At 37.0% G+C, this 25160-nt stretch overlaps 1 protein-coding gene across 3 annotated transcripts in view; it reads right to left on the bottom strand.

The window, feature by feature from the left end:
- The window catches only part of otud7a (OTU deubiquitinase 7A), a 108614-nt gene that overhangs the window by 12026 nt on the left and 71428 nt on the right, over nt 1–25160 (bottom strand). For all 3 annotated transcript variants that reach the window (XM_055155466.1, XM_055155467.1, XM_055155465.1), the window contains exons 11-13: nt 12231–12345; nt 9821–9905; nt 5465–5756 (exon numbers count right to left, since the gene is read on the bottom strand). In XM_055155466.1, coding sequence (XP_055011441.1) covers nt 5465–5756; nt 9821–9905; nt 12231–12345 — 492 coding nt within the window. The remainder of the gene's footprint in view (nt 1–5464; nt 5757–9820; nt 9906–12230; nt 12346–25160) is intronic.

The raw sequence follows: 25160 nt of genomic DNA, 5'->3' as shown, positions 1-25160 counted from the left end.
GGCAGTTCAGCAAGTATGAAATGTCAGAGCCCAAACAAACTTTGTTCTTGTTCTTATCACCTCAAGAACAACTGTTTTCATGTTCTTATGAAGTATGAATAGGCCTTGAGGTGTTTTTGACCAGAAAACTGCTAATTTACCAAGTTTCCAGTCACTTAAAAATGACAAGGATCATAGTTAATACAATATTAAAAACCTATATATATATACACAGTTTACTAGTGAAAAAAGCAAAGTTAGTGTTGAGTTCCCTTATATTAGATTATTTTCTGAGTTTTAAGCCATGTTCTAATTTAATGTTCTACTCAAAAACAGACCTGGAGTTGTGTTTTGTTTCATTCACATGTTTGAGTAACTCTTTATTATGAGTCTGTCTACATCTCCAAAACTCAAAATGCTCTATTCCACCTTGTGATGTCATGAAGTGGTAGTTTTCAAGTTAGAATCTAGCCACCTTTTTTTTTTCTCTTTCATTCAGTAGAGATCCGCAATTCCAGAGCTGAAATGATCCAGATGATTCTAGTGAAGGTGTATGGAGTTTAAAAACGCAGTGGAGCACTTCCTGTATTACGATATCCATATCTCACGGTACGATATTTATTGCGATATTTTAGAGCTTTAGATATTTTTGAGAGGCTGGTAATTTATTTTAATGTTTTTGTTTTTTTTTTCATGCATAACTTTTTGTTTTTAAAATAGCAAGCGCAGACTTTTGGTACAAATTATTACTGTCTTAATCCCAAAAATTAAAGTAATATTTTACATATTTCTTGATGTCTGCACTGAAATGAATCATGGGATATGTAGTTCCCTGTGTTTATTCGCTGTTGCTACTATTTGTATGTAAATAAGAGTCCATCACCTGCTCATCTTCACGTAGATCTACAAATTATTGTTCACTCATTTATTTCATCTCGTTTACATTTTTATAATTAAATTTTTAAATTTTTTTTAGATTTTTTCATGCTGATCTTGAAATTACTGTTCTCTCTATTTCATCTCGTTCATATTTTTGATTTTCTTTATATTTTTTATTTACTTTTTTTTTTTTTTAGATTTTTCCATAATGGTTGAAGTGATTGTTCACTCTTTTATTTCATCTCGTTTAGATTTTTGTAGGTTTTTTTTTTTTTTCAGATTTTTTTTCATGCTGATATTGAAATTATTGTTCATTCTATTTCATCTCGTTTAGATGTTTATAGTTTTTTTTTATTTTTTTTTAGATTTTTTTCATGCTGATCTTGAAATTACTGTTCACTCTATTTCATCTCGTTCATATTTTTGTAGGAATTTCTTTACATTAAAATTTTTTATTTTATTTTTATTTATTTTATTTTTTTTCATGCTGATCTTGAAATGATTGTTCACTCTTTTATTTCATCTTGTTTAGATTTTTGTAGTTTTTTTTTTTTTTCATGCTGATCTAGAAATTATTGTTCACTCTATTTCATCTCGTTCATATTTTTGAAGGAATTTCTTTACATTTTAAATTTATTATTATTATTTTTTAGATTTTTCCATACTGATCTTGAAATGATTGTTCACTCTTTTATTTCATCTTGTTTCGATTTTTAGAGGATTTTTTGTTCACTATTTTATTTCATCTTGTTTACATTTTTAGAGGATTTTTTAAATATATTTTTTTTTGATTTTTTCATGCAGTTTTGTTTTTTGTTTTTTTCTTTGTCTGCACTGAAATGAATCATGGGATATGTAGTTCCCCGTGTTTATTCGCTGTTGCTACTATTCACCTTATTCCGGAAGTTGCCGTGATTCGGGTTGTATTATTTTCTATGTAAATAAGTTCTACACGGACGATAAAGCCGTTTTAAAGCCTCCACAGAATCAGCGCAGTGTGACTTGTTGTTGCACATGAACATTTTACACGAACGAATCGACTTTATGTCATAGTTAAGATGCATTCTCCATCGGCATGAATGGGATTCCCGTTTAACCGGAAATGCCACCACAAAAAGCCGTTTAGGAGCATTTAGAGACAAAAGTGGGCGGAATAATGTGGATAAAACAAAGCATTTAAGCAAAGGAAGTTGTAATTCGATATACTGCGATGGCCCAAGACATTATTATTACATCACAAGGTGGAAAAGAGCGTTTTCTCAGCATAAATAAGCAAGATTTGGAAGCAGTGTTTGGAGCAACGCGTTAAAATAGTAACATGTTCCTGTCATACGTTGCTTTTTTCTGTAACACAGTAATTTAAGGCATTACAGGGAAAAATGTTAATATTTTACTCGGTACAAATGTGAGTATCGTGTGTCACAATGCTTTTTTAACCTGGTTGAATTGGTGGGTTTTTCGTTTTTCTTCTGACAAATTTGCTAAAATCACGGTGATATCAGCAGCGGTAAAACGCCATCGTTACGGTTGCGAGTGTCGGGACGGGTTCGGAGGTACCGACGCAGATATAGTCCATGTTCAGTCCTGGGTTTAGTCCATGTTTAGTCCTCGGTTTAGTCCATGTTTAGTCCTCGGTTTAGTCCATGTTCAGTCCTCGGTTTAGTCCATGTTTAGTCCTCGGTTTAGTCCATGTTCAGTCCTCGGTTTAGTCCATGTTCAGTCCTCGGTTTAGTCCATGTTCAGTCCTCGGTTTAGTGTTCCTGGGTTTAGTCCATGTTTAGTCCTCGGTTTAGTCCATGTTCAGTCCTCGGTTTAGTCCTGTTCAGTCCTGTTCCATGTTTAGTCCTCGGTTTAGTCCATGTTCAGTCCTCGGTTTAGTGTTTTCAGTCCTGGGTTTAGTCCATGTTCAGTTCTCGGTTTAGTCCATGTTCAGTCCTCGGTTTAGTCCATGTTCAGTTCTCGGTTTAGACCTGTTCAGTTCTCAGTTTAGACCTGTTCAGTTCTCGGTTTAGTCCATGTTTAGTCCTCGGTTTAGACCTGTTCAGTTCTCGGTTTAGTCCGTTCAGTCCTGGTTTAGTCCATGTTCAGTCCTCGTTTAGTCCATGTTCAGTTCTCGGTTTAGACCTGTTCAGTCCTCGGTTTAGTCCATGTTTAGTCCTCGGTTTAAGTTCAGTCCTCGGTTTAGTCCATGTTCAGTCCTCGTTTAGACCTGTTCAGTCCTCGGTTTAGACCTGTTCAGTCCTCGGTTTAGACCTGTTCAGTCCTCGTTTAGACCTGTTCAGTCCTCGGTTTAGTCCTGTTTCAGTCCTCGTTTAGACCTGTTCAGTCCTCGGTTTAGACCTGTTCAGTCCTCGGTTTAGACCTGTTCAGTCCTTTTAGTTTTCAGTCCTCGGTTTAGTCCTGTTCAGTCCTCGGTTTAGTCCATGTTCAGTCCTCGGTTTAGACCTGTTCAGTCCTCGGTTTAGTCCATGTTCAGTCCTCGGTTTAGTAGTCCAGTGTTCAGTCCTCGGTTTAGTCCATGTTCAGTCCTCTCGTTTAGTGTTCAGTCCTCGGTTTAGTCCATGTTTAGTCCTCGGTTTAGTCCATGTTCAGTCCTTGGTTTAGTCCATGTTCAGTCCTCGGTTTAGTCCATGCTCAGTCCTCGGTTTAGACCTGTTCAGTCCTCGGTTTTAGTCCTGTTCAGTCCTCGTTTAGACCTGTTCAGTCCTCGGTTTAGACCTGTTCAGTCCTCGGTTTAGACCTGTTCAGTCCCGGTTTAGACCTGTTCAGTCCTCGTTTAGTCCAGTCAGTCCTGTTTAGACTGTTCAGTCCTCGGTTTAGTCGTTCATGTTTAGTCCATGTTCAGTCCTCGGTTTAGTCAGTCCTCGGTTTAGACCTGTTCAGTCCTCGGTTTAGTCCATGTTCAGTCCTCGGTTTAGTCCATGTTCAGTCCTCGGTTTAGTCCATGTTCAGTCCTCGGTTTAGACCTGTTCAGTCCTCGGTTTAGTCCATGTTCAGTCCTCGGTTTAGACCATGTTCAGTCCTCGGTTTAGACCTGTTCAGTCCTCGGTTTAGTCCATGTTCAGTCCTCGGTTTAGTCCATGTTCAGTCCTCGGTTTCAGTCCTCGGTTTAGACCTGTTCAGTCCTCGGTTCATGTTCAGTCCTCGGTTTAGTCCATGTTCAGTCCTCGGTTTAGTCCATGTTCAGTCCTCGGTTTAGTCCTGTTCAGTTCTCGGTTTAGACCTGTTCAGTCCTCGGTTTACTCCTTGTTTAGTCCTTGGTTTAGACCTGTTCAGTTCTCGGTTTACTCCTTGTTTAGTCCTCGTTTAGTCCATGGTTTAGTCCATGTTTAGTCCTCGGTTTAGACCTGTTCAGTTCTCGGTTTAGACCTGTTCAATTCTCAGTTTAGTCCTGTTCAGTCCTGGTTTAGACCTGTTCAGTCCTCGGTTTATCAGTTCTTTAGTCCTTTCAGTGTTTAGTCCATGTTCAGTCCTCGGTTTAGACCTGTTTCAGTCCTCGTTTTAGTCCATGTTCAGTCCTCGGTTTAGACCTGTTCAGTCCTCGGTTTACTCCTTGTTTAGTCCTTGGTTTAGACCTGTTCAGTCCTCGGTTTAGTCCATGTTCAGTCCTGTTCAGTCCTCGGTTTAGACCTGTTCAGTTCTCGGTTTAGTCCTGTTCAGTCCTTAGTCAGTTTAGTCCATGTTTCAGTCCTTGGTTTAGACCTGTTCAGTTCTCGGTTTAGTCCATGTTCAGTCCTGTTCAGTCCTTGGTTTAGACCTGTTCAGTCCTCGGTTTAGTCCATGTTCAGTCCTCGGTTTAGACCTGTTCAGTCCTCAGTTTAGTGTTTCAGTCCTGGTTTAGACCTGTTCAGTCCTCAGTTTAGTCCATGTTCAGTCCTCGGTTTAGACCTGTTCAGTTCTCGTTGTTTAGACCTGTTCAGTCCTGTTTCAGACCTGTTCAGTTCTCGGTTTAGTCCATGTTCAGTCCTGTTTCAGACCTGTTTTAGACCTGGTTTAGTCCTGGTTCAGTTCAGGTTTAAACCTGGTTCAGTCCTCGGTTTAGTCCGGGTTTAGTCTTCGGTTTAGTCCGGGTTCAGTCCGGGTTTAGTCCGGGTTCAGTTCTGGTTCAGTCCTCCTGGTTCAGACCTGGTTTAGACCTGGTTTAGTCCTGTTTCAGACCTCCTGGTTCAGTCCAGTTTTAGTCCTTTTTTAGTCCTGGTTTAGACCTGGTTTAGACCTGATTTAGTCCCAGGTTAGTCCTGGTTCAGTTCTAGTTTAGTCCTGGTTTAGTCCTGGTTTAGTCCATGGTAAAAATTCTTCAGTTCTTTTGTTGACAGTAACTTAAAGTGCTGCAGTAGTCGTGTAACGTTTTACATTTTAAACACAGTAATATTGTAATTTAACAAATCACTTTAAAATGACAGTGACAAGTAATAAATAAATAACACATTACAGTTTTGAAGTCACTTGCCCAACAGTGAATATTTGTGTGTAAAAAGCGTGAATGAAACAAAACACAACTCTGGGTCTGTTTGTGATCAGGAAACTACATTTGAACCGATCAGAAAATACCGTAATATTGGCTCTTTAACTCTAAAATCTGAAACCGTGACCCTTTTTTTTTTACCTGAGGATAAGCTGGATTTGTTCATTTTCCCGTGCACCAGTCCGCCCAGTCCTCCCATGTTCTTCTTCAGTTTGATCCCCAGAGTTTTGCTGAAGCTTCCCAGTTTGTTGGCCACGGAGTCGGAGCGGCTCTTCTCTTTGTCTTTGCGCTGTTTCTCTTTCTCTTTGGTGGGTTTGATGTTGATGTTGGAGTTGCTGCCCACAGACTCTCGGTCCGACTCCATGGACTCGGCCAGAGACTGGACGTCCTCCCCGGCAGAGGCGGTGGGAGACTCCGGCTGGGCTAAAGGCGCCTGGGGGACACAAAAAGAACATGTGAGTAAAGAGAAAGAGAGTTTAAAAGCATTAACATTGGTAAATAAATCAAAATCACAGTTTGAGTTTTTTTGATGGAGAATCCGTCACCTGCTCATCTTCATGTAGATCTAGAAATGATTGTTCTTTTTCTTTTTTTTTTTTTACTTTTTTTTTTCATGCTTATTTCATTTTGTTTAGATTTTTGTAGGTTTAAAATTTTTTTGTTTTTTTTTTTCATGCTGATCTTGAAATGATTGCTCACTCTTTTATTTCATCTCATTAAATTATTATTATTATTTTTTTTTTTTTTTTTAGATTTTTTCATGCTTATTTTATTTTGTTTAGATTTTTGTAAATTTTTTTTTTCATGCTGATCTTGAAATAATGGTTCACTCTTATTTAATCTCGTTCATATTTTTGTAGGATTTTCTTTTAATTTTTAGTTTAGTTTTTTTTTTTAGATTCTTCCATACTGATCTAGAAATAATTGTTCACTCTTTTATTTCATCAATTTTAATATTTTTTTCATGCTGATCTTGACTTGTTCACTCTGTTTCATCTCGAAATTGATATGACTTTTCACTTTTTTATTTCATCTTGTTATTTTTGTAGAATTTTTTTTTAGATTTTTTATTTTTTTTTTTTTTAGATTTTGCCATACTGATCCTGAAATTACTTTTCACTTTTCCATTTAATCTTGTTTGGATTTTTTAAGGATTCTTTTGTTCACTGTTTTATTTCATCTTGTTTAGATTTTTGTAGAATTTTTTAGAATTTTTTTTAGATTTTTTTTTTTTTTTTAAGATTTTTCCATACTGATCTTGAAATGACTGTTCACTGTTTTATTTCATCTTGTTTTGATTTTTAAAGGATTTAAAACTTTTTTTTTCTTAGATTTTTCAGGCTTATCTTGAAATTATTTTTGAAGGATTCTTTTGTTCGCTCCTTTATTTCATCTTGTTTAGATTTTTGTAGGATTTTTTATTATTTTTTTTAAGATTTTCATGCTGATCTTGAAATGATTGTTCACCACCTTTTTTTTTTTTTTTTCATGTTGATCTTGAAATGAATTTTAATTATTTTATTTAATCTTGTTTGGATTTTTAAAAATTAATTTTTTTTTTTTTTTTTTTTTTTTAGATTTTCATGCTGGTCTTGAAATGATTGTTCACTCTTATTTCCATCTTGTTTAGATTTTTGTAGGATATTTTAAAGATTGCATTTAGATCTTTTTATTAGATTATTTCATGCTGATCTTGAAATGATTGTTCACTCTTTTATTTCATCTCGTTTAGATTTTTGTAATTCTCTTTTTACTTGTTTTAAAAGCTGCTGCGACTTACACAAAACGCGGCTGCAGGTTTTTAACAGGAGCTGAAAGACAAACACACGTCCCACCAGTTTTATCTTCACTGCTCTGACTTCCTGTTAAGTTCCGTGTTGATTTTAAAATCTTGGTTTTCACTTACAGAGCCCCAGTACGTCAGTGACTTACTGCTCCCCTGCACCTCAGGTCACAGCCCCCGGTCCTCAGGTCAGGGCCCAAAGACCCCATTTAAAACTCAGGGGGGACGTGAGCTTTCAGGCTGCGGCCCCCAAATGATGGACTCACAGACCCTAACCCTCCGTGAGGCAGAAACTACAGACTCTTTTAAACAACAGAGATTAAGACACAATTCTTTAGACAAGCTTTTAGTCGACTGTGTAATTCTTCTGTTCTTGTGCATGTTGTCCACTGCTCTGTAAAACACTTTCTGATTTTTATTTTTTTTTATCTGTAAAGGTGCTACAGAAACTTACTAGATGTCATTTCTTTGTCTAGAATGTTCCTACAGTATCTAGCTCAAGAGAGACAGCTATAGCTACTTTACAGATCAGATCTGTGGAGTGGCGGCCATCACAGTGAGAATTATTTTATTTCTGAGCAATAAAAACACATGGGCCCGGTCAAGCAGAAGTAAACATCAAGGCCAAAAATTCAAGTAAATTCATCTGATATAAAAATGTATTGAACAGATACATATGTACTCTAGTTTATGAAACTGTTGACCTTTTTTCTGTACCATTTTTGGTTCTAAAGTTCCATACGTTTTAAACAGACCATGTATGAAACATGGAACAAAAATTATTTCCCAAATTTCAAAGACCTGCAAATCATGTAAATAAATGGATGTATTTCATCATATCTTGTGTTATTCCATCTTTGAACTGTTGATGAAGGTACAGGATTTTTACAAAGAAATGTATATAAAATGATAAAAATTTGCTTGGAAGGACTGACATATTTTATAGTTTCATTTTGAAGTAATATTAAAATATTCGGAAGAAAAAAGTTGACAAATGATGTAAAATCCTGCACCTTCTACTTGTTTGTACAATTTTCCCTCCGTTACTTTTCCCTCCGTTACCATGACCTTTCTTAATAAAAAATCTCATGAGTCAAAAAGTAAGAGGTTTTTCATCCTAATCTTGTCCCATTGGTATAAAACTATATGAAGCAAATATTCAAACCAGTTTGTTAAGGATATGTAAGTGACAACCAAGAGTTATCACTGTTTGGATTTATTGTTCAAAAAGTGCTGCATATTTCATTCCCTCCGTTACCGATATGAGTTTTTTCAAATTTTTTGATCAACAACTTGAAAGAATCTCACAGGTTTAACTTGACCCTGTTGGAGTGTAACTCTTTCCTACATTCTGATACTTTACTTATTTCAATAGTTCCTCTAGTTTCTGAATAAGAGACATTTGAATGTCAAAAATCTGCCCCTGTTTCCCTTCCGTTACCACTTGACCAAACCCATATGTAATGAAAAAAAAGAAAAATAAATCTGAATAGAGATGTATATGCATGTGTGTAAAAGTAGATCTATTTATCTGTGTGTATATGTATGTATATATATAAACACTGTATATATAAATGACAGGAGTAATGACAATGATATTATTATTGTTGTTAATATTGTATCATTATCATTTGTATTTTATTGCATCGTCCGTATAAGATTTATTCTAAGATGACGATAAACAATAAAGAAACACGTGTAATGAATAAATGCTAGACAGATGTGTTTAATGTCATACCATGGAACATTCCAGGCAAAGCAAGAACAATAACATCTCCATGGAGACCAGCAGGCTTCTTTATACAGTCCATCAGTCCGTGTTTATGTCACTTTTTATGTAAAGTAGGTCACGTGATTGTCTCATGGAGATGTACTCCTTTGCCATAAATATACCTATTTAATTTAATTTTATTTATTTGTGTTTTATTTATTTTAAATTTTTATTTATTTATTTCATTATTTTACTGCATTCTACATTTTATTTGTTTATTTTATTTTATTATTTTTTCATGTTTTATGTTGCTTTTTTTTTTTCTAAATTATTGCACTTTATATTTTATTTTCTCTATACACCCCCGCAAAATTATGCTCAAGAATTCAAATAATTAAAAATAATAATTCGACATAATGGAATTCTAATTAATAATATAAAACTGCTAAATGAATGACGACAAATTAAATAATAAAATTTAAACCAATAATATTAAATGTGATAAATGAATAGGATAATAAAAAAGAAGGGAAGACGTAAGAATTCTGCATGATTAAATGAATAAAAAGGGGCCTAGAAATTATAGGTAAAATAAAATATTCAGAGAAAGAAACTATATAAATGGATATGTGGTCACACTAGGAAAACATGTATGGATAAAGTTATTTTGTGATTATTTTATACACTTGGTCACCTTAAGAAAATAAAAAAAGAAATGTTCCACAGCAATAAAACACTCCTAAAAAAATAACCTGTTGTGTTTTGAGAGTCTAGAGTTTAATCTCTAATTTCTCTGGACTCTTCCAAACAAAGCGACGAGACCGAGACTGATTCTTTTCCGTGGATAAAACCAGAAGTTTCGTCCACACTAATTTAACTCGAGTGAATAAATGAGATGTAAGGCGGCAGAGTTACATAAGAATGACTCTGAGGTGTGAGAACATGTGGAACGTGTCTGCGCTCGACCCGTGACGACCGGGGCCCCGCAGAGACCCGGACTCACCCTGGTCTCCGACGGGATCCGGATCCACGTTACATTCATGTAGTTGTGCAGCAGGTTCAGTTTGGCTTCCAGAGACAGGATCAGTCTGCGAAAACACGAGGAGAGTTACCGACAGGACGCACACGCTCGATCGGAAAAGCAGAAAATTAGAAGTTATCAGCAAACACAAAGGGTTTTTTAAAGAGCCACTAAACACCAACGTCACTTTTTTCTACAGATTTAAGCTACGTCCACACGACAACACTCCTGGATTTTTTCTTTTATGGGCTGAAAAAAATTTGCGTCCACACACGTCGGATCAATAAATATTCACGTTTAGACGACAACAGAGCACTGAGTGAAAACAGTGTAATACATCTGCCACACCTGTATGTGGCGCTGTGAACAATGATAATAATATTAAATAATGCAGATCTCATCACTGTTTTATTTAAACTTCAAAGTCATTTAATTGATGTTAGATGTGTCCCAGAAATATCGGTGTTTCGTTTTGCAAAAGTTAAACAGAAGTTTTCGTCCGACCGTTGGTCACTTTTCGCCAAAGGTCCACAGAGGCGAGTTCGAGGGCTACGACGTCATCGTTTTCTAAAAGCTGCGGTTTGTTTGTCCATACGAGAAAGCGACGCCGGTGTTCTCAGATTTCTCCACTCTGGAACCTGTTCTCAAAAAACACAGTTTTCGCCCACATAAAACGACGGCTCCGGTTTTGGCGTTGGACGAAAGGCCAAAACTAACACAAACTTCACAGTCTCGACCAAAAAATGTTGTCGTGTGGACAGGCCTTAAATCTACTGTGTAAATGGGTCTAAATGTAAGTGTAGACTTGTCCCTGGAATATTTTGGCATCTGAGTTCATATTTGTTAAAAATCTGACTTTTGGGTCTGTGATTGGATCTTTACGATCAATAGAGCTTTTTCACATCAGCCTGAAGTGTCTCGCTGTAGGTTTGTAGAACTTCCGGTTAATGGTTTTCTGTGGCAAAACGTGTGTGTAAATGTGTGTGTAAATGTGTGTGTAAACGTGTGTGTAAATGTGTGTAAACGTGTGTCGTTCTCCAGCTGTTTCATAAATCTGCCCCATCAACAAATTTTCAACCAACAAACTCCACAAAGGATAAACATTCTAACATGAACAAGAGAAGAAAGACAAAAACTTAAAGGAAATGACGATGACGCATTAGTCACACACTGAACAAAACTAACATTATGTAATGAATAACGTAAGTAATAAGTAATTCTATAATAAGTAACTTGTTAACTCAGACTGAGTCTAGAATTATAATTAAAAATTGATTTCATGATGTGGATATTGGCATAGCCAGATAGATTTGTGCAGTTGGAAAGCCACAGATGTTCACAGATCACATGTCTAACATTTAAACTGCACAAATCTCTCTGTCTATGCAAATATTAAATACATTTTTTTATTTTAATTGTAGAATCAGTCTGAGTGAACAAGTTCCTTCTGTTTTATTCACGATCATAACGTTATTTTTTTTCAGTGTGTGACTAATGAGTTGTCATTGTTTCCTTTAAGTTTTGGTCTTTCTTCTCTTGATAGTTGTGGATAAATTCTTCATGTTAGAATGTTTATCCTTTGTGGAGTTTGTTGGTTGAAGATTTGGTGATGGGGCAGATTTATGAAGCTGCTGGAAAATGCGACACACATTTACACACACATTTTGACACAGAAAAACATTAACATAAGTGAAGTTCTACAGTGGGGCACATTTGCAGTTGTGAAAAAGGTCAACTACAGCCAGGACATTTGAGTTTTAGGGTTGCATGCAGCTTTCCTGAAACTCATTGGATGAATCGACAAAACCTGGACTTCAGTGACACCGAAACCATCCTGTCGAGATTCAGAAAGACCAGAATAATTCTAACTGGAACTGATGCTGAGTCTGACGACAGCGACACAGAAGAGTTTGCGTCGCTCTGTTTACCTCCGGAGGTCGAGGAGTTGCTCAGAAGTGACACCGAGGATGAAGAATTGAATGAATTTAGTGATTTGGTGTGAGATGGAGAGTTTGGTAAACTTGTTCTGTTGTTTATGTTATAGTTTATCTGAAGAACTGTTCATATGTGACGTTAACAGTCTTGTTTTTACTAGAACTTGACTTTCAATAGGAAATGTCGGTTCCTGGTCTCTGATTTTATAAAATACATTTCCCTTATACTTATATATGTTTTTTTCTTCTTCATTATGTATTTTTGCGACTTAAACTCCGCAGTGAGTGTCCAAAAAATACAGCAAGTCGACAATAAATGTGAAAAAAAGATGAATAACCTGATATACATTTTAAAATCTTGGCCAGATCAGGGAAATTTGCAGTGTACACTTTAGATTTACACTTTATCTTTCAAACCTCTCGTCTCTTTCTCGTGTATGAGTGACTGTAGGACTCACTTGGCGAGCTTGGCGTTGTCGTTGTCGTCCCTCCCCCACTCCCAGTCTTTCCCAGGGTCAACGGCGAAGTGGAGCGCCAGCAGCTTGTGTTCGGAGTCGGTCAGGGGAATAACAGCTGGAACACAGATTATCCTCACATGGTTAGTTCTGTTACATCTCCTCTACATTACAGACGCACGCTCAAACCCGAAGCTCGGCTAAACCTGAACCTTCAAACGGGAATTCTTACGTTGATAAAAATAAAAATAATAAACAGTAAAGGAGCTGTGCACAGACTGAAGTTATTTTTATTGACTGGAAATTCAGGCTTTAGATGCAGTTGTCAGATCTTTGCATTAACAGGAAACGTGCAGCAACTGTTTCCTCATCAAAAACACACCCGGAGTTCTTCTTTCAAACACAAAACGCTCTGTTCCACCTTGTGATGTCATATACAGGACGTGCTCTACAGTGTTTTGAAACTCAGTACAGCTCCAATAGAATTATTTGGATGATTTCAGCCCTGGAGTTTCCGATCTCTACTGAACTAACGGTAAAAGGAGCTGTTCGCTTGAAAACTACCGCTTCATGACATCACAAAGTGGAACAGGGCATTTTGAGCTTTGGAGATGTAGAGCAGAAGTGTTCAAACTTTTTTCATCAAGGGCCAATTTTCTAAACACAGACAAAGCAAAGGCTGATCAAGGGCTGTAGACTGGAGCTCAGTACAGTAAATAATTAATATATGTGCAGGTTTAATATGTTAGAATGAAACATCAGGCTTTATTCACGCTAAGATCCATAAAACCGACACTAAATATTAAATATTGGCTTTATCAAGGTAGATTTTCAAAAAAAACTTGTAATAAAAAGATACAAGGTAATTTGGGCCAATTCACTTAGAAGCCTGAGGGCCAAGAAAAATTTGTCTGAGGGCCACATTTGACCCGCAGGCCATAGTTTGGACATGACTGATGTAGACAGACTAAAGTGTTACTCAAACATGTGCGAAAGAAGATAAACGTGACTCCAGGTGTAGAGCTGGAAAAGCTGAGACACTCAAAAAGTAATTATTAAAATTATTAAAAGCTGAACATTGCAATTTACATATAAATAATACAATTCCAAACAACTAATACAGAGAAAAATACACAGTATAAAAATAAATAGTGCAAAAAGTACTACAGATACAATATCTATATCTGTATAATTATTTAGAGGACAAATCTTATAAAATTTCATGAAGACTTGTTTACAGTTTGTGGTTTTAAAGGAAGGGGAAGAAATCTAACTCTCCACTGACTCCTGGAAGTTGGAAAACCTTGAGTGTGTGGACTCCTGGTCACTCAAAAAGTACAAAATAATTAAAAGCTGAACATTGCAATTTAAACTAAAAGATATAAATAGTACAATTCCCAACAACTAATACAGAAAAAAATACATAGTATAAAAATATATAGTGCAAAAAATACAAAAGTGCTAGAGATACAACATGTATCATTTGTATAATATATTAGAGGGATAATCTCAAACACTTTCATGAAGACTTGTTTAAAGCTTGTGGTTTTAAAGGAAGGGGGAGAAATCTAACTCTCCAATGAGTCCTGGATATTGGGAAGCCTTCAGCGTGTAAACTCCACTTTTTGTTGAGGTAACAACATTATAACTCACAAGAGTCAGTTTTGCGTAATATCAGACCTTTATCCATGAACATGATTGTTGGTAATTTTATGTTGTAGTTTTGGAGACTTTAAGTCTGTGTCATTCTCCATCTGCGATTCCTGAAAATCTTTAGGCAACTAGAACCATTATCCTGAGCAAAGACTATAAAAAAATGGACTCAGTGTGACGTCACCACAGTGTTTGTCCAGTCAAATGAAGCTCATTGAGGCTGCAGTTACAGGAGCAAATTTGGATCCAAGTTCCATATTTGGAATTTTGACCATGAATATCATAGCAACCAAAGAGCCAATCAGGAGCGAGGTTGTTGAAGGTAACTGGTTCAGCAGGGAGCGGGTTAAGCAACGCTGTCAATCAAACCTGTTACTAACTTAGACTTAGTCAAACTTTATTGATCCACAAGGGAAATTATTTGGCCCCTAACGCTGGTAGGGGCGACCTCAGGGGAAGGAAGGCACCTTTTCTGTCTGTTGTTAATGTTCATATCTTGATTTTCGAACAAAATGGCAAAATAAAAACCCCAGGATCATGCCGAGCGAGTAACTACAAAGATTTTAAGACCAAAATAAGGATTCTAACAGCAACAGTTACAGAATGAGCGACGTTTGTTCAATAAAAAGTAAACTGGAGCCAAAGGAATGTCCGTTTATAGACACTGTGCGGTCTTAATAATTTTGTAATTTCTGGTAATAGATTAAATTACAAAATATCTCAGTAATAAAGACTTTTTAAAGAAACTCCAGAGTTGTACTAAGTGGTTTCAAAAGGTGCATTAACTGTAAGAATGTGTACGCTCTTGTGCTCAGAACGAGATCGCCCGTTTAATAGACAATAGACAATATAATTACATATGGAGGAACAGTCCTTATTAATTAATGGTCTGTAAGTGCTCGGAGAAAGATGTTCCAGTGAACGTCCTGAACTCTCAGACGGATCAGAGACACACAGAGACGCTGTGGCTGCTGGGTGGTTGATAGAGTAAAACACAATAAACTATTTTTGAAGTGAGGCTACGTTTATATGACGACCGTCTGAACAGAAGACGCAAAAGTGGCGTCGCGTCTTCACTTTTTATTCTGCGTTTAGACGAGCGATTTCAGGAGGAAAAGTGTGTGGAATTCGACTGTGTATGTTTGTACTTAAAGCAACAAGGGCGTCTTTGGACATACGGACATTTTCACGCTAGGGATGGGCATGATTAGTCGACTAATCGATAATTGATCGTTAAGAATTTCGCTGATTACGTTTATTTCTAATCGACAAACCGAATGTAGGTTTCTGTGCGTAGATATGAAGCTGCGTCTGACACAAACACTGGAGTTGCTTCCTCAGTCCCACGTTTGGGCTCTGGCACATCTCCATGGAGACGCTGTACCCCCCAGTGAGTGTGTTTACATGCACTTCTGTATCCCGGTTTTGTCATGGAGCATGTTTACGCAGTATCCAGGTTACTGCAACAAAAACAGCTGCACTAAACCTGCACATGTACAAGTACAAGTGCATTAAACACATTATTATAATGTCAAACGGGCTGATGTGGCTCTAGAGTCGTTATGGTTTATGTGTCGTAAAGTTGAGGTTATTTACGTAGATTAGTAACAGTAATAATAATGATGATACTTATTATATAAAAACGTTAATGATTAATCGAAAATCGATCGTTAATTCTCCCGACGATTGATTAATAAAATTTCATCGCCACACATTTTCATCAGCTACTCCTTCCACAAAGTCGTCTGACTCGACTGCGACGACCTGGTGCATCCAGAATTGGACAGAGGTGATTGCAGATCTTCTCTCTTCACTAATAGTGTCTCTGCAGATTCTCTACATTTGTTGGGAGCCTCCTGTAAGTTTATTATTTGAAGAGCCGATGCATGGAAATGATCTGACATGTTTGTTTCTGTGTACTGTATGTATTAGAGCCCGACCGATATATCGGTTGGCCGATATTATCGGCCGATATGGGCACCTGGAGGCATATTGGCTATGGGCCGATATGCTTGCTGATAGGGGCCGATATTTCACGTGGGCATGTTATACCTCGTTATAAATCTTAGACTCTCTACATTCTGTTCATTTAATCCAATTTACAGACAGATAAATGTCCTAATATGTGGCTCCACATCAGTATTTATCTACGGAGTCATTTGTCTGTGTGTGTGTCCGTACTGTCCCTGAACACACCACAGAGTCGCGTCACTCACGTGTGTTTGTTTACACCTGCAGACACAGATCCAAACACTGAGATTATTTTCTTTTTACGGACAATCGGTTTGAGTCTGAATTAAAAGGACATTTATTAGTGCAGATTTGTGATGTGGGAGGAGCCTGTGTGAGCGGTGAGTGTTGGAAATATGTCGACTCTGAAGCTAGTTTTTGTCATTTGTTATGGGTTAGCTGCTGTAGCTCTCGCACATAAACAGACTGTTTTCTATTGGTCTGTTCTAAAGTGATTATATTGGCCGTATATTTGTTACTGGACCTGCACTGATATGTAAATGAGCTGTGAATAGACGTGTGAATTATGACATTTGCGCATATAATTAATTACCGCGGCGCGCAGCATTTACGGCTAAAGTCTAATAGCAGTAGTTTATTTACTAGTTATGGGTCGGTCGCGAACGAAATGACTCTTAGAACCGACTCTTTGAAGCGAACAACGGGAGCCTGATCCTTATTGGGAGCCGTGTTTTCTCTTTCTCTCACTTTTTTCTCTTCACGCCGCGTGCAGACTCGTGGTTTGACAGCGGCAACGGCTGAAAACGAAACTTTGAGAAATTTGCGTGTACGTAGGATAAAAAAAAACAAAAAACGAGCATATTTGGCTGTAGTTTAGCATAAAATAAATAAGTCCCGGTTTAGTCCTTTTTCAGTCCTGGTTTAGACCTGGTTCAGTCCTGCTTTAGACGTGCTTTAGTCCTGCTTGCAACAAAACAATCTGAAGAGCCACTTGGGAGCCAAAAGAACCAGCAGCTTTTAGTGAGCCGAGTCAAAAGAGCCGGTTCTCTAAAAAGAACTGGAATCCCATCACTAGTGTCTAGAATGTGATGCAAAAATGCCATTAAGCCAACCTACTGTCTGTAAATATGATGTAAAGAGGCAGAATAACAATAAATGTTGCCTAAATAAACCCAATTTAAAATCCATCAGAGCCAAACCTAAGTTTTTTAAACAAATCAAGATTTACAGTGAATTTTTACATCACTAAATATATCGGCAGCTCCAACTCCCATTATATCGGTTTCATATCGGCCACAGCAAAATCCATATCGGTCGGGCTCTAGTATGTATGAGACATAAACCCGTACGCGACCTGAGCACATCTGACCAGAGTTTTGTGTCTTGGGCAGTGTGGACAGAAACACTACGGCGGAGCTTATTCAACTTTTCCACTCTGGAGGCTGGTTTCAGATTTTTGTGTGTTTAAACCCCAAAACACTATCACCGTCTAAACGAAAGGCACTTCTGATAAAATATTTTGTCATTTTTACCCACAAGAATTCTCATGTAAACAGGCTCCCAGTCAATAGAGACGTGCCAAAAATATCTGGTCCGTTTGTGTCTGATGACCAGATTTTCAAAATCAAAAAACTGGGACATCCCTGGTTTGTGGTGGTTAGAAAAAATAAGATTGTGTAACAAGTGAAAAACTGTTCTGCACTCGGCACTAATGTGAGTTAGTATAGTCACATTTTCTTTGTGTTTTTCTCATTTTTAAGCAGCTTTTCTGTATTTTAGTTGCGTGGAAATCCAGAAGGATATTTCTCTGTATTTGTTATACAGATCAGATCATCAGCTGCTGGTACAGTGATGAGTGACGAGTATTTTACCTAAACAAATGACAATTTCTGCCTCTTTTTACTGTTGGCAGGGATCAAATTGGTCAAAAATAGGGACACCTGGGACATTTCTTGTATAAAACTGGGACAAATCACTGGTTTTGTATAAATCTGCTGGGACACGGGACACAGACTCAAAACTGGGACTGTCTAGAGCACAGGTGTCAAACATAAGGCCCGGGGGCCAGATCCGGCCCTCCAAGACCTTTAATGTGGCCCTCGGCTGATTTTCTACTAGAATATTTTAATTATATTTTCTATTAAAATCTTGTTAATTTTCTGTGGTGTTTATCACAGCAGCGTCTCCAGCGTCTCTGTACGTGGCCCCTCCCACCAGAGCAGCACAAATGAAGACTTGTCTCTTTCCAAACGCTCTTAAAGGACGATCGTTTTGACTGTTGACCGTGACACCCTCATCAGAAAAATGTCCAACATGAGAAAAGTGGAGCCGAGTGCAGGATTTTACAACAAAAATTGACTTATTCCTGTTTACAGACAAGTTCATGTTAAAACATTGTGTTGAAATTGCATTTTTCTTAAAGTTTCAGGTTGTTCATAATATTATAATATTTTGTAAAAGAAAGAGTTCATCAATTAAAAAAGATTTCTGTAATAGATTTGTGTTTCTCTTATTGTTATTTTTGGGGTTTATATGACATGAGTTTTCTGATCCGGCCCCTTTAGGATCAAAATAGGTTGGATACGGCCCCCGGACCAAAATGAGTTTGACACCCCTGGTCTAGAGTAAACAGGGACGTCTGGTCGCCCTGTTTGTGGACGCTCCCATCCCCACCTGTAATATACACATTTATGCAGTGCCTGGAAGTGTCTGAAAACTCCACCATGAAGACTTTGACCAACCCTCAGAAGAGCCCAGGCCGTTACACGTCTGCTCTGAGACGCACTGGGCACAGAAACTCCACACTTTTTCACAAACTTTATGGACTAATTTGGGTGCTTTGTAGTACGAACTGTTTTCCTCATCAAAAACGTGTGTTTTGTTTCATTCACACATGTGTATTTAGGCTGAGTTCTTCCTCTCAAACACTCTGTACCACCTTGTGATGTCATATAGTAATACAGGATGTGCTCTAAACTCCGTACAGCTTCACTAGAATGATTTGGATAATTTCAGCCCTGGAATTGCCGATCTGTCCTGAACTAAAGGTAAAAGGAGCTGTTCACTTGAAAACTATTGCTCACTGCCACAGCCAAAGTGCCCCTCTAAAACAGAACTCTTCTTTTTTTTTTTTTTTTTTTTACAGTTCTGTGCCAAACGAGAGTCCGCAAAGAACGAGATCCACACAGTCTACATCTTGTTCTACATTGTTTTACAGATAAAAACGCACAAAAACCTCACAACTTACAAAGAAAACTCAGGAGCTTATCGGGAGAACAGCGTGGTGCAGAGAAAAGATTAATTTGTATAGTTCAGAGATAAACGGCATGTCCAGGACGCGCTCGTTTCTGTGGTCGCTGATAACTTCATACAACTCCCCTCTGTCTGCTGCGGTTACCATAAATTGTACTTTTACTTATCACGCACTTAAAATTAGCCGCTTCACTCGAAATTCCAAAGTAAATAAATCATAAATAAATACTAATCGTGTTCGTTTCTTTCCATATTTGTAGGTTTTGTTTTATTTTTGCGCGCCGCGGCCTCGAGTATCCCAGAGCAGAGCTGGAATTAGATCCGTTTGTATACTTTAAAATTCAGTTACACAATCCTCCGATGGCTCATTGAAACTCAGAAAACTTGAAGCTGATCCCTCCAGGGCAACAACGTCCTCAAAGCATTCTCTAAAAACATTCTTGGAAATCCTGACGTTAAAACCTGTATGAGTTTAAGCTTAAGTCGTGACATTATAAACACAGTCAAATAGAAAAACGTAACTCGCAAATCGCAAAAGACGCCAGGGCAAATCTCAGGCTGTTTTCATGTATTTTATAACGTTGTTTTGTCATTAAAGACCTACCAGGAGTTGTGTTTTGTTTCATTCACACATGTTTTAACGCACAAACCCTGTAGATTTAGGCTGAGTTCTTCTCTGAAGCCGAAAACACCCAAACTAAACTTGATGTCATGTGGTAATACAGGAAGTGCTCCATTGTGTTTTACTCCTAAAGAGGCCGGTACAGACTCGGTTTTTGACTCAAAAGTCAGATTTTTAACAAATACGCACTAAAATGCCAAAATAAGGCCATAGATAGGTATACGGGTCCGGTCAAGTGGTACCGGAGGGAAACAGGGGCAGATTTTTGACATTCAAATGTCTCTTATTCAGAAACTAGAGGAACTATTGAAATAAGTAAAGTATCAGAATGTAGGAAAGAGTTACACTCCAACAGGGTCAAGTTAAACCTGTGATATTCTTTCAAGTTGTTGACAAAATAAAAAAAAACTCATGTCGGTAACGGAGGGAATGAAATATGCAGCACTTTTTGGTCAATAAATCCAAACAGTGATAACTCTTGGTTCTCACTTACATATCCTTAACAAACTGGTTTGAATATTTGCTTCATATAGTTTTCTACCATATGGTACAAGATTAGGTTGAAAAACCTCTTACTTTTTGACTCATGAGATTTTTTATTAAGAAAGGTCATGGTAACGGAGGGAAAAGTAACGGAGGGAAAATTGTACAAACAAGTAGAAGGTGCAGGATTTTACATCATTTGTCAATCTTTTTTCTTCTGAATACTTTAATATTACTTCAAAATGAAAGGAAACTATTTCTATAAAATATGTCAGTCCTTCCAAGCAAATTTTTATCATTTTAAATACTTTTTTTTTTTTTTTTTTTTTATCATGTCCCTTCATCAACAGTTCAAAGATGGAATAACACAAGATATGATGAAATACATCCATTTATTTACATGATTTTCAGGTCTTTGAAATTTGGGGAATAATTTTGTTCCATGTTTCATACATGGTCTGTTTAAAACGTATGGAACTTTAGAACCAAAAATGGTACAGAAAAAAGGTCAACAGTTTCATAAACTAGAGTACATATGTATCTGTTCAATACATTTTTATATCAGATGAATTAACTTGAAGTTTTGTCCTTCTGTAAATATCACACTTCCTGTTCCTTGCACTTCTGATCAAATGCTAAACCACATTTATATAATAAATACTAAAGAGTTACTCAAACATGTGTGAATGACACAAAACACAACTCCAGGTCTGTTTTTGAGGAGGGAACAACATTATAACAAAGTCTTAAAAGGACTAAAATTCTCATAGTTCTTATGGGTCGATATTTCACAACACTGACTCTTATGAGCTTTAACATTCTAACAAAGCTTAAAGTTCACAAGAATCAATGTTGCGAAATATACGACCCATAAGAAGTATGAGAATTTTAGTCCTTTTAAGACTTCTACAAACTCGTTGAGATTCTTGTGCTAGTTTCAGTTCATATTCCAGTTTTCTCTCCCCTGGACGTCTTTAAAATGTAAAGTCTTAACAGAAACCCACTTTCAAAACATAAATCTCTAATCAAATCGTATTGTAACCTCAATACTTGTAAAAAAAAAAATCTTAATTAAATATTTTTCTAGATTTGTGGCGTCTGATTGACCAGATTCACCTGTTCTTGCTGCAATTGGAAACATGTGACCTTTAAAAACGCTGACACAACGTTATGCAACAAGAGCGAGAATGTGTGTCAGAGTGAGGATCGTTGTGATAAAGCTCGGGCCGTTACACCTCTGCCCCGAGACGCACCGGGCGCACAATCTCCACATGTTTTAATCAACTTTATGGATTAATTTGGGCGCTTTGTGTGTGTTCTTTGTATCCAGTTTTACTTTTTCACACTTTTTAATCAACTTTATGGACTAGTTTGTATGTTTTTTGTAACCGTTTTTTGTTTTAAACTATGGACCAGATAATATTTGCGTCTGAAATAAAGAATAAATAAAATAGACCTTTAAAAATTGTAAACAAAAATATTCAAAATTCTGGAATGGAGGCGACTGGAGGCAAAAGTGACGTGCACATCAGTATCCCGGTTCTGTCAGTATTCGGGATACTGTGTTTACATGCGCGCTGAGAAACAGAGACACTCATATCCCAGAAGAATTAACTTCATTTTAATTAATAAAGCTGGAAAAATACAAACCATGAGCTCCTTTAGCATCGGGAAGTTTAACCAGCGGTGAGGAGCTTTGAGATCTCCCACAATCTACTGCGCAGCTCAAACCCAACAGATTCTTCATTAAAATCTTCTGCAGAAATAAACTCAACTTTACAACATATAAACCAGAACCACTGTAGAGCCACATCAGCCCGTTTGATCAGATCATTCATCTTTGATCACATTTGTTTACGTTTTACAGAAACGGAACTTAAGACGTTACATAAACTGTTAGCGCTGATAAAAACAGCTCTCTCCTTGTGCCGCTGATGCGATCAGCTTCTGTCGGACTAAAGGACACGACTCTGTGGATTTTGTGTGTTCTTTTTGTGACAGAAGATGTGCTAATGATGGTAATCGTACATCGTGTAGGAGATAGTTCATGTTTTAGCTTTTCAGCGATCAAACGTGTGCAGATTGTACATGTGCAGGTTTAGTGCAGCTCTTTATTTGACAGTCATTTCACTCATGTACAGTCACTTTATTTATGTTGGTATTTTTTTTTGTGAATATAATACTCAGAACATGCATATATCAGATGAATGTAGTTTTTGTTTTAAATTTTGCACCTGACCAGGTAAACTCTCATTTTCAGTGAGCTGTTATAAACCTGAGCCCAGTCAAACAGAAGTAAACAACAAGGCCAAAAATTCAAGTTAATTCATCTGATATAAAAATGTATTGAACAGATACATATGTACTCTAGTTTATGAAACTGTTGACCTTTTTTCTGTACCATTTTTTGGTTCTAAAGTTCCATACGTTTTAAACAGACCATGTATGAAACATGGAACAAAAATTATTTCCCAAATTTCAAAGACCTGAAAATCATGTAAATAAATGGATGTATTTCATCATATCTTGTGTTATTCCATCTTTGAACTGTTGATGAAGGGACAGGATAAAAAAAAAAAAAAAAGTATTTAAAATGATAAAAATTAGCTTGGAAGGACTGACATATTTTATAGAAATAGTTTCCTTTCATTTTGAAGTAATATTAAAGTATTCAGAAGAAAAAAGATGATAAATGATGTAAAATCCTGCACCTTCTACTTGTTTGCACAATTTTCCCTCCGTTACTTTTCCCTCCGTTACCATGACCTTTCTTAATAAAAAATCTCATTAGTCAAAAAGTAAGAGGTTTTTCAACCTAATCTTGTTCCATATGGTAGAAAACTATATGAAGCAAATATTCAAACCAGTTTGTTAAGGATATGTAAGTGAGAACCAAGAGTTATCACTGTTTGGATTTATTGCCCAAAAAGTGCTGCATATTTCATTCCCTCCGTTACCGACATGAGTTTTTTTATTTTATGTCAACAACTTGAAAGAATATCACAGGTTTAACTTGACCCTGTTGGAGTGTAACTCTTTCCTACATTCTGATACTTTACTTATTTCAATAGTTCCTCTAGTTTCTGAATAAGAGACATTTGAATGTCAAAAATCTGCCTGTTTCCCTCCGTTACACTTGACCGAACCCACCTGTAAATGAGTTGAATCACATTTAAATATATATAAATGAAGAGTTCAGAGTCTGTGGTTTCCAAAGATACCAAATATATCTGTGTTTCAATTAAGTTCATGAGTGTAAAAATCATTTAGAATCACTCGTGGAAGTTTATTTTCTTTTATGTGATTATGCTCTATGTTTAGCCCTAGACATACATGTACGGTTTGTTCCTAGTAGGAGTCCAAGGGGGAAAAAGTTCATCTTAATATGTGGGTATTGCACTTCTTGATTATAGCACTGGATACGGGGGAAAAAAAAAAATAGAAAATGGTGTTTGTTCATTTAATGTTTGGGCATTAAAAAATTGCTGTAATTTTTTTGTTCATATTTGCATCTGTTAAAATCAGCGAATCATTTAAATTATGATGTCTGCTTCATTTTGTCTCGTTTATATAATTTTGAGCATTCTGATGACCGGGGACGTTGAAGCGTGGCCGTGTTGTGATTCCTGACATGTCCGCGTCCTCTCAGACTTCGCAGATGGACAGAGGGGGCGCTGCAGATGCCCGTCCTCACAGCTCGGCTCACGAACGTCCTGATCCGGCCTCAGCACACGGTGTACCCAGAGAGACGCACACACAGAGAGGCACTGTCTGCACTCACCCGGACGCGCGAGGCTGAGGCGCCACCTTCTGGACAAACACCGTACAACACCCACTTCATGGATTACACAACTCTACTGCAAGATTATTTTTATAAGCTGCATTTGTGGAAGTTATTTAACCGTCATACACCCCTGGGCACATTTTTGTACATCTCAACTTTTCTATTTTTGCGTTACTTTGGCGATAATGCACCAAATAGCACCAAAAATGGATTGGTCAGTCTGTGTATTTTGTGATGTATTTTTAATTTCTGTGTTTTTTTTCCAAGATCACATTAATTAAACTATAATCTAAATACTCACACATTTTTGTCCCATTGACTTCCATTTAAAATGTCTTTTTTACTGACATAACTTTGCCAGAGTATTTTTACTTTTTGATTTACTTTTTTTTACTTTTTTGATTTACACAATAGATATAATCCTCTGGCTCAGACATGTCCAAACTATGGCCTGGGGACCAAATGAGGCCCTCAGAATTCCAGGTGAATGACTCAAATGATCTTAAGCGATACTTTTTACTGCAATTTATTTATTTATTTATTTTTTAACTACCTGCATCAAATATTTAGTGTGTGAACATGAACGCGCCAACTCACCCTTATGTAACAGATAATACTCCCTACAACTGTACAACAACTCATGTTTATGTAACAGATAATACTCCCTACAACTGTACAACAACTCATGTTTATGTAACAGATAATACTCCCTACAACTGTACAACAACTCATGTTTATATAACAGATAATACTCCCTACAACTGTACAACAACTCATGTTTATGTAACAGATAATACTCCCTACAACTGTACAACAACTCATGTTTATATAACAGATAATACTCCCTACAACTGTACAACAACTCATGTTTATATAACAGATAATACTCCCTACAACTGTACAACAACTCACCCTTATGCCACAGATAATACTCCCTACAACTGTACAACAACTGTTTATATAACAGATAATACTCCCTACAACTGTACAACAACTCAGATAATACTCCCTACAACTGTACAACAACTCATGTTTATATAACAGATAATACTCCCTACAACTGTACAACTCACCCTTATGCAACAGATAATACTCCCTACAACTCAGATAATACTCCCTACAACTGTACAACAACTCACCCTTATGCCACAGATAATACTCCCTACAA

Source organism: Boleophthalmus pectinirostris, unplaced genomic scaffold (genome assembly GCF_026225935.1).
Source record: "Boleophthalmus pectinirostris isolate CB_2022bp ecotype Guang Dong unplaced genomic scaffold, ASM2622593v1 HiC_scaffold_2, whole genome shotgun sequence".
In the NCBI taxonomy this organism is placed as follows: Eukaryota; Metazoa; Chordata; class Actinopteri; order Gobiiformes; family Gobiidae; genus Boleophthalmus; species Boleophthalmus pectinirostris.
The sequence above is the reverse complement of the archived record's forward strand: the minus strand, read 5'-3'. Positions and strand labels throughout refer to the sequence as shown.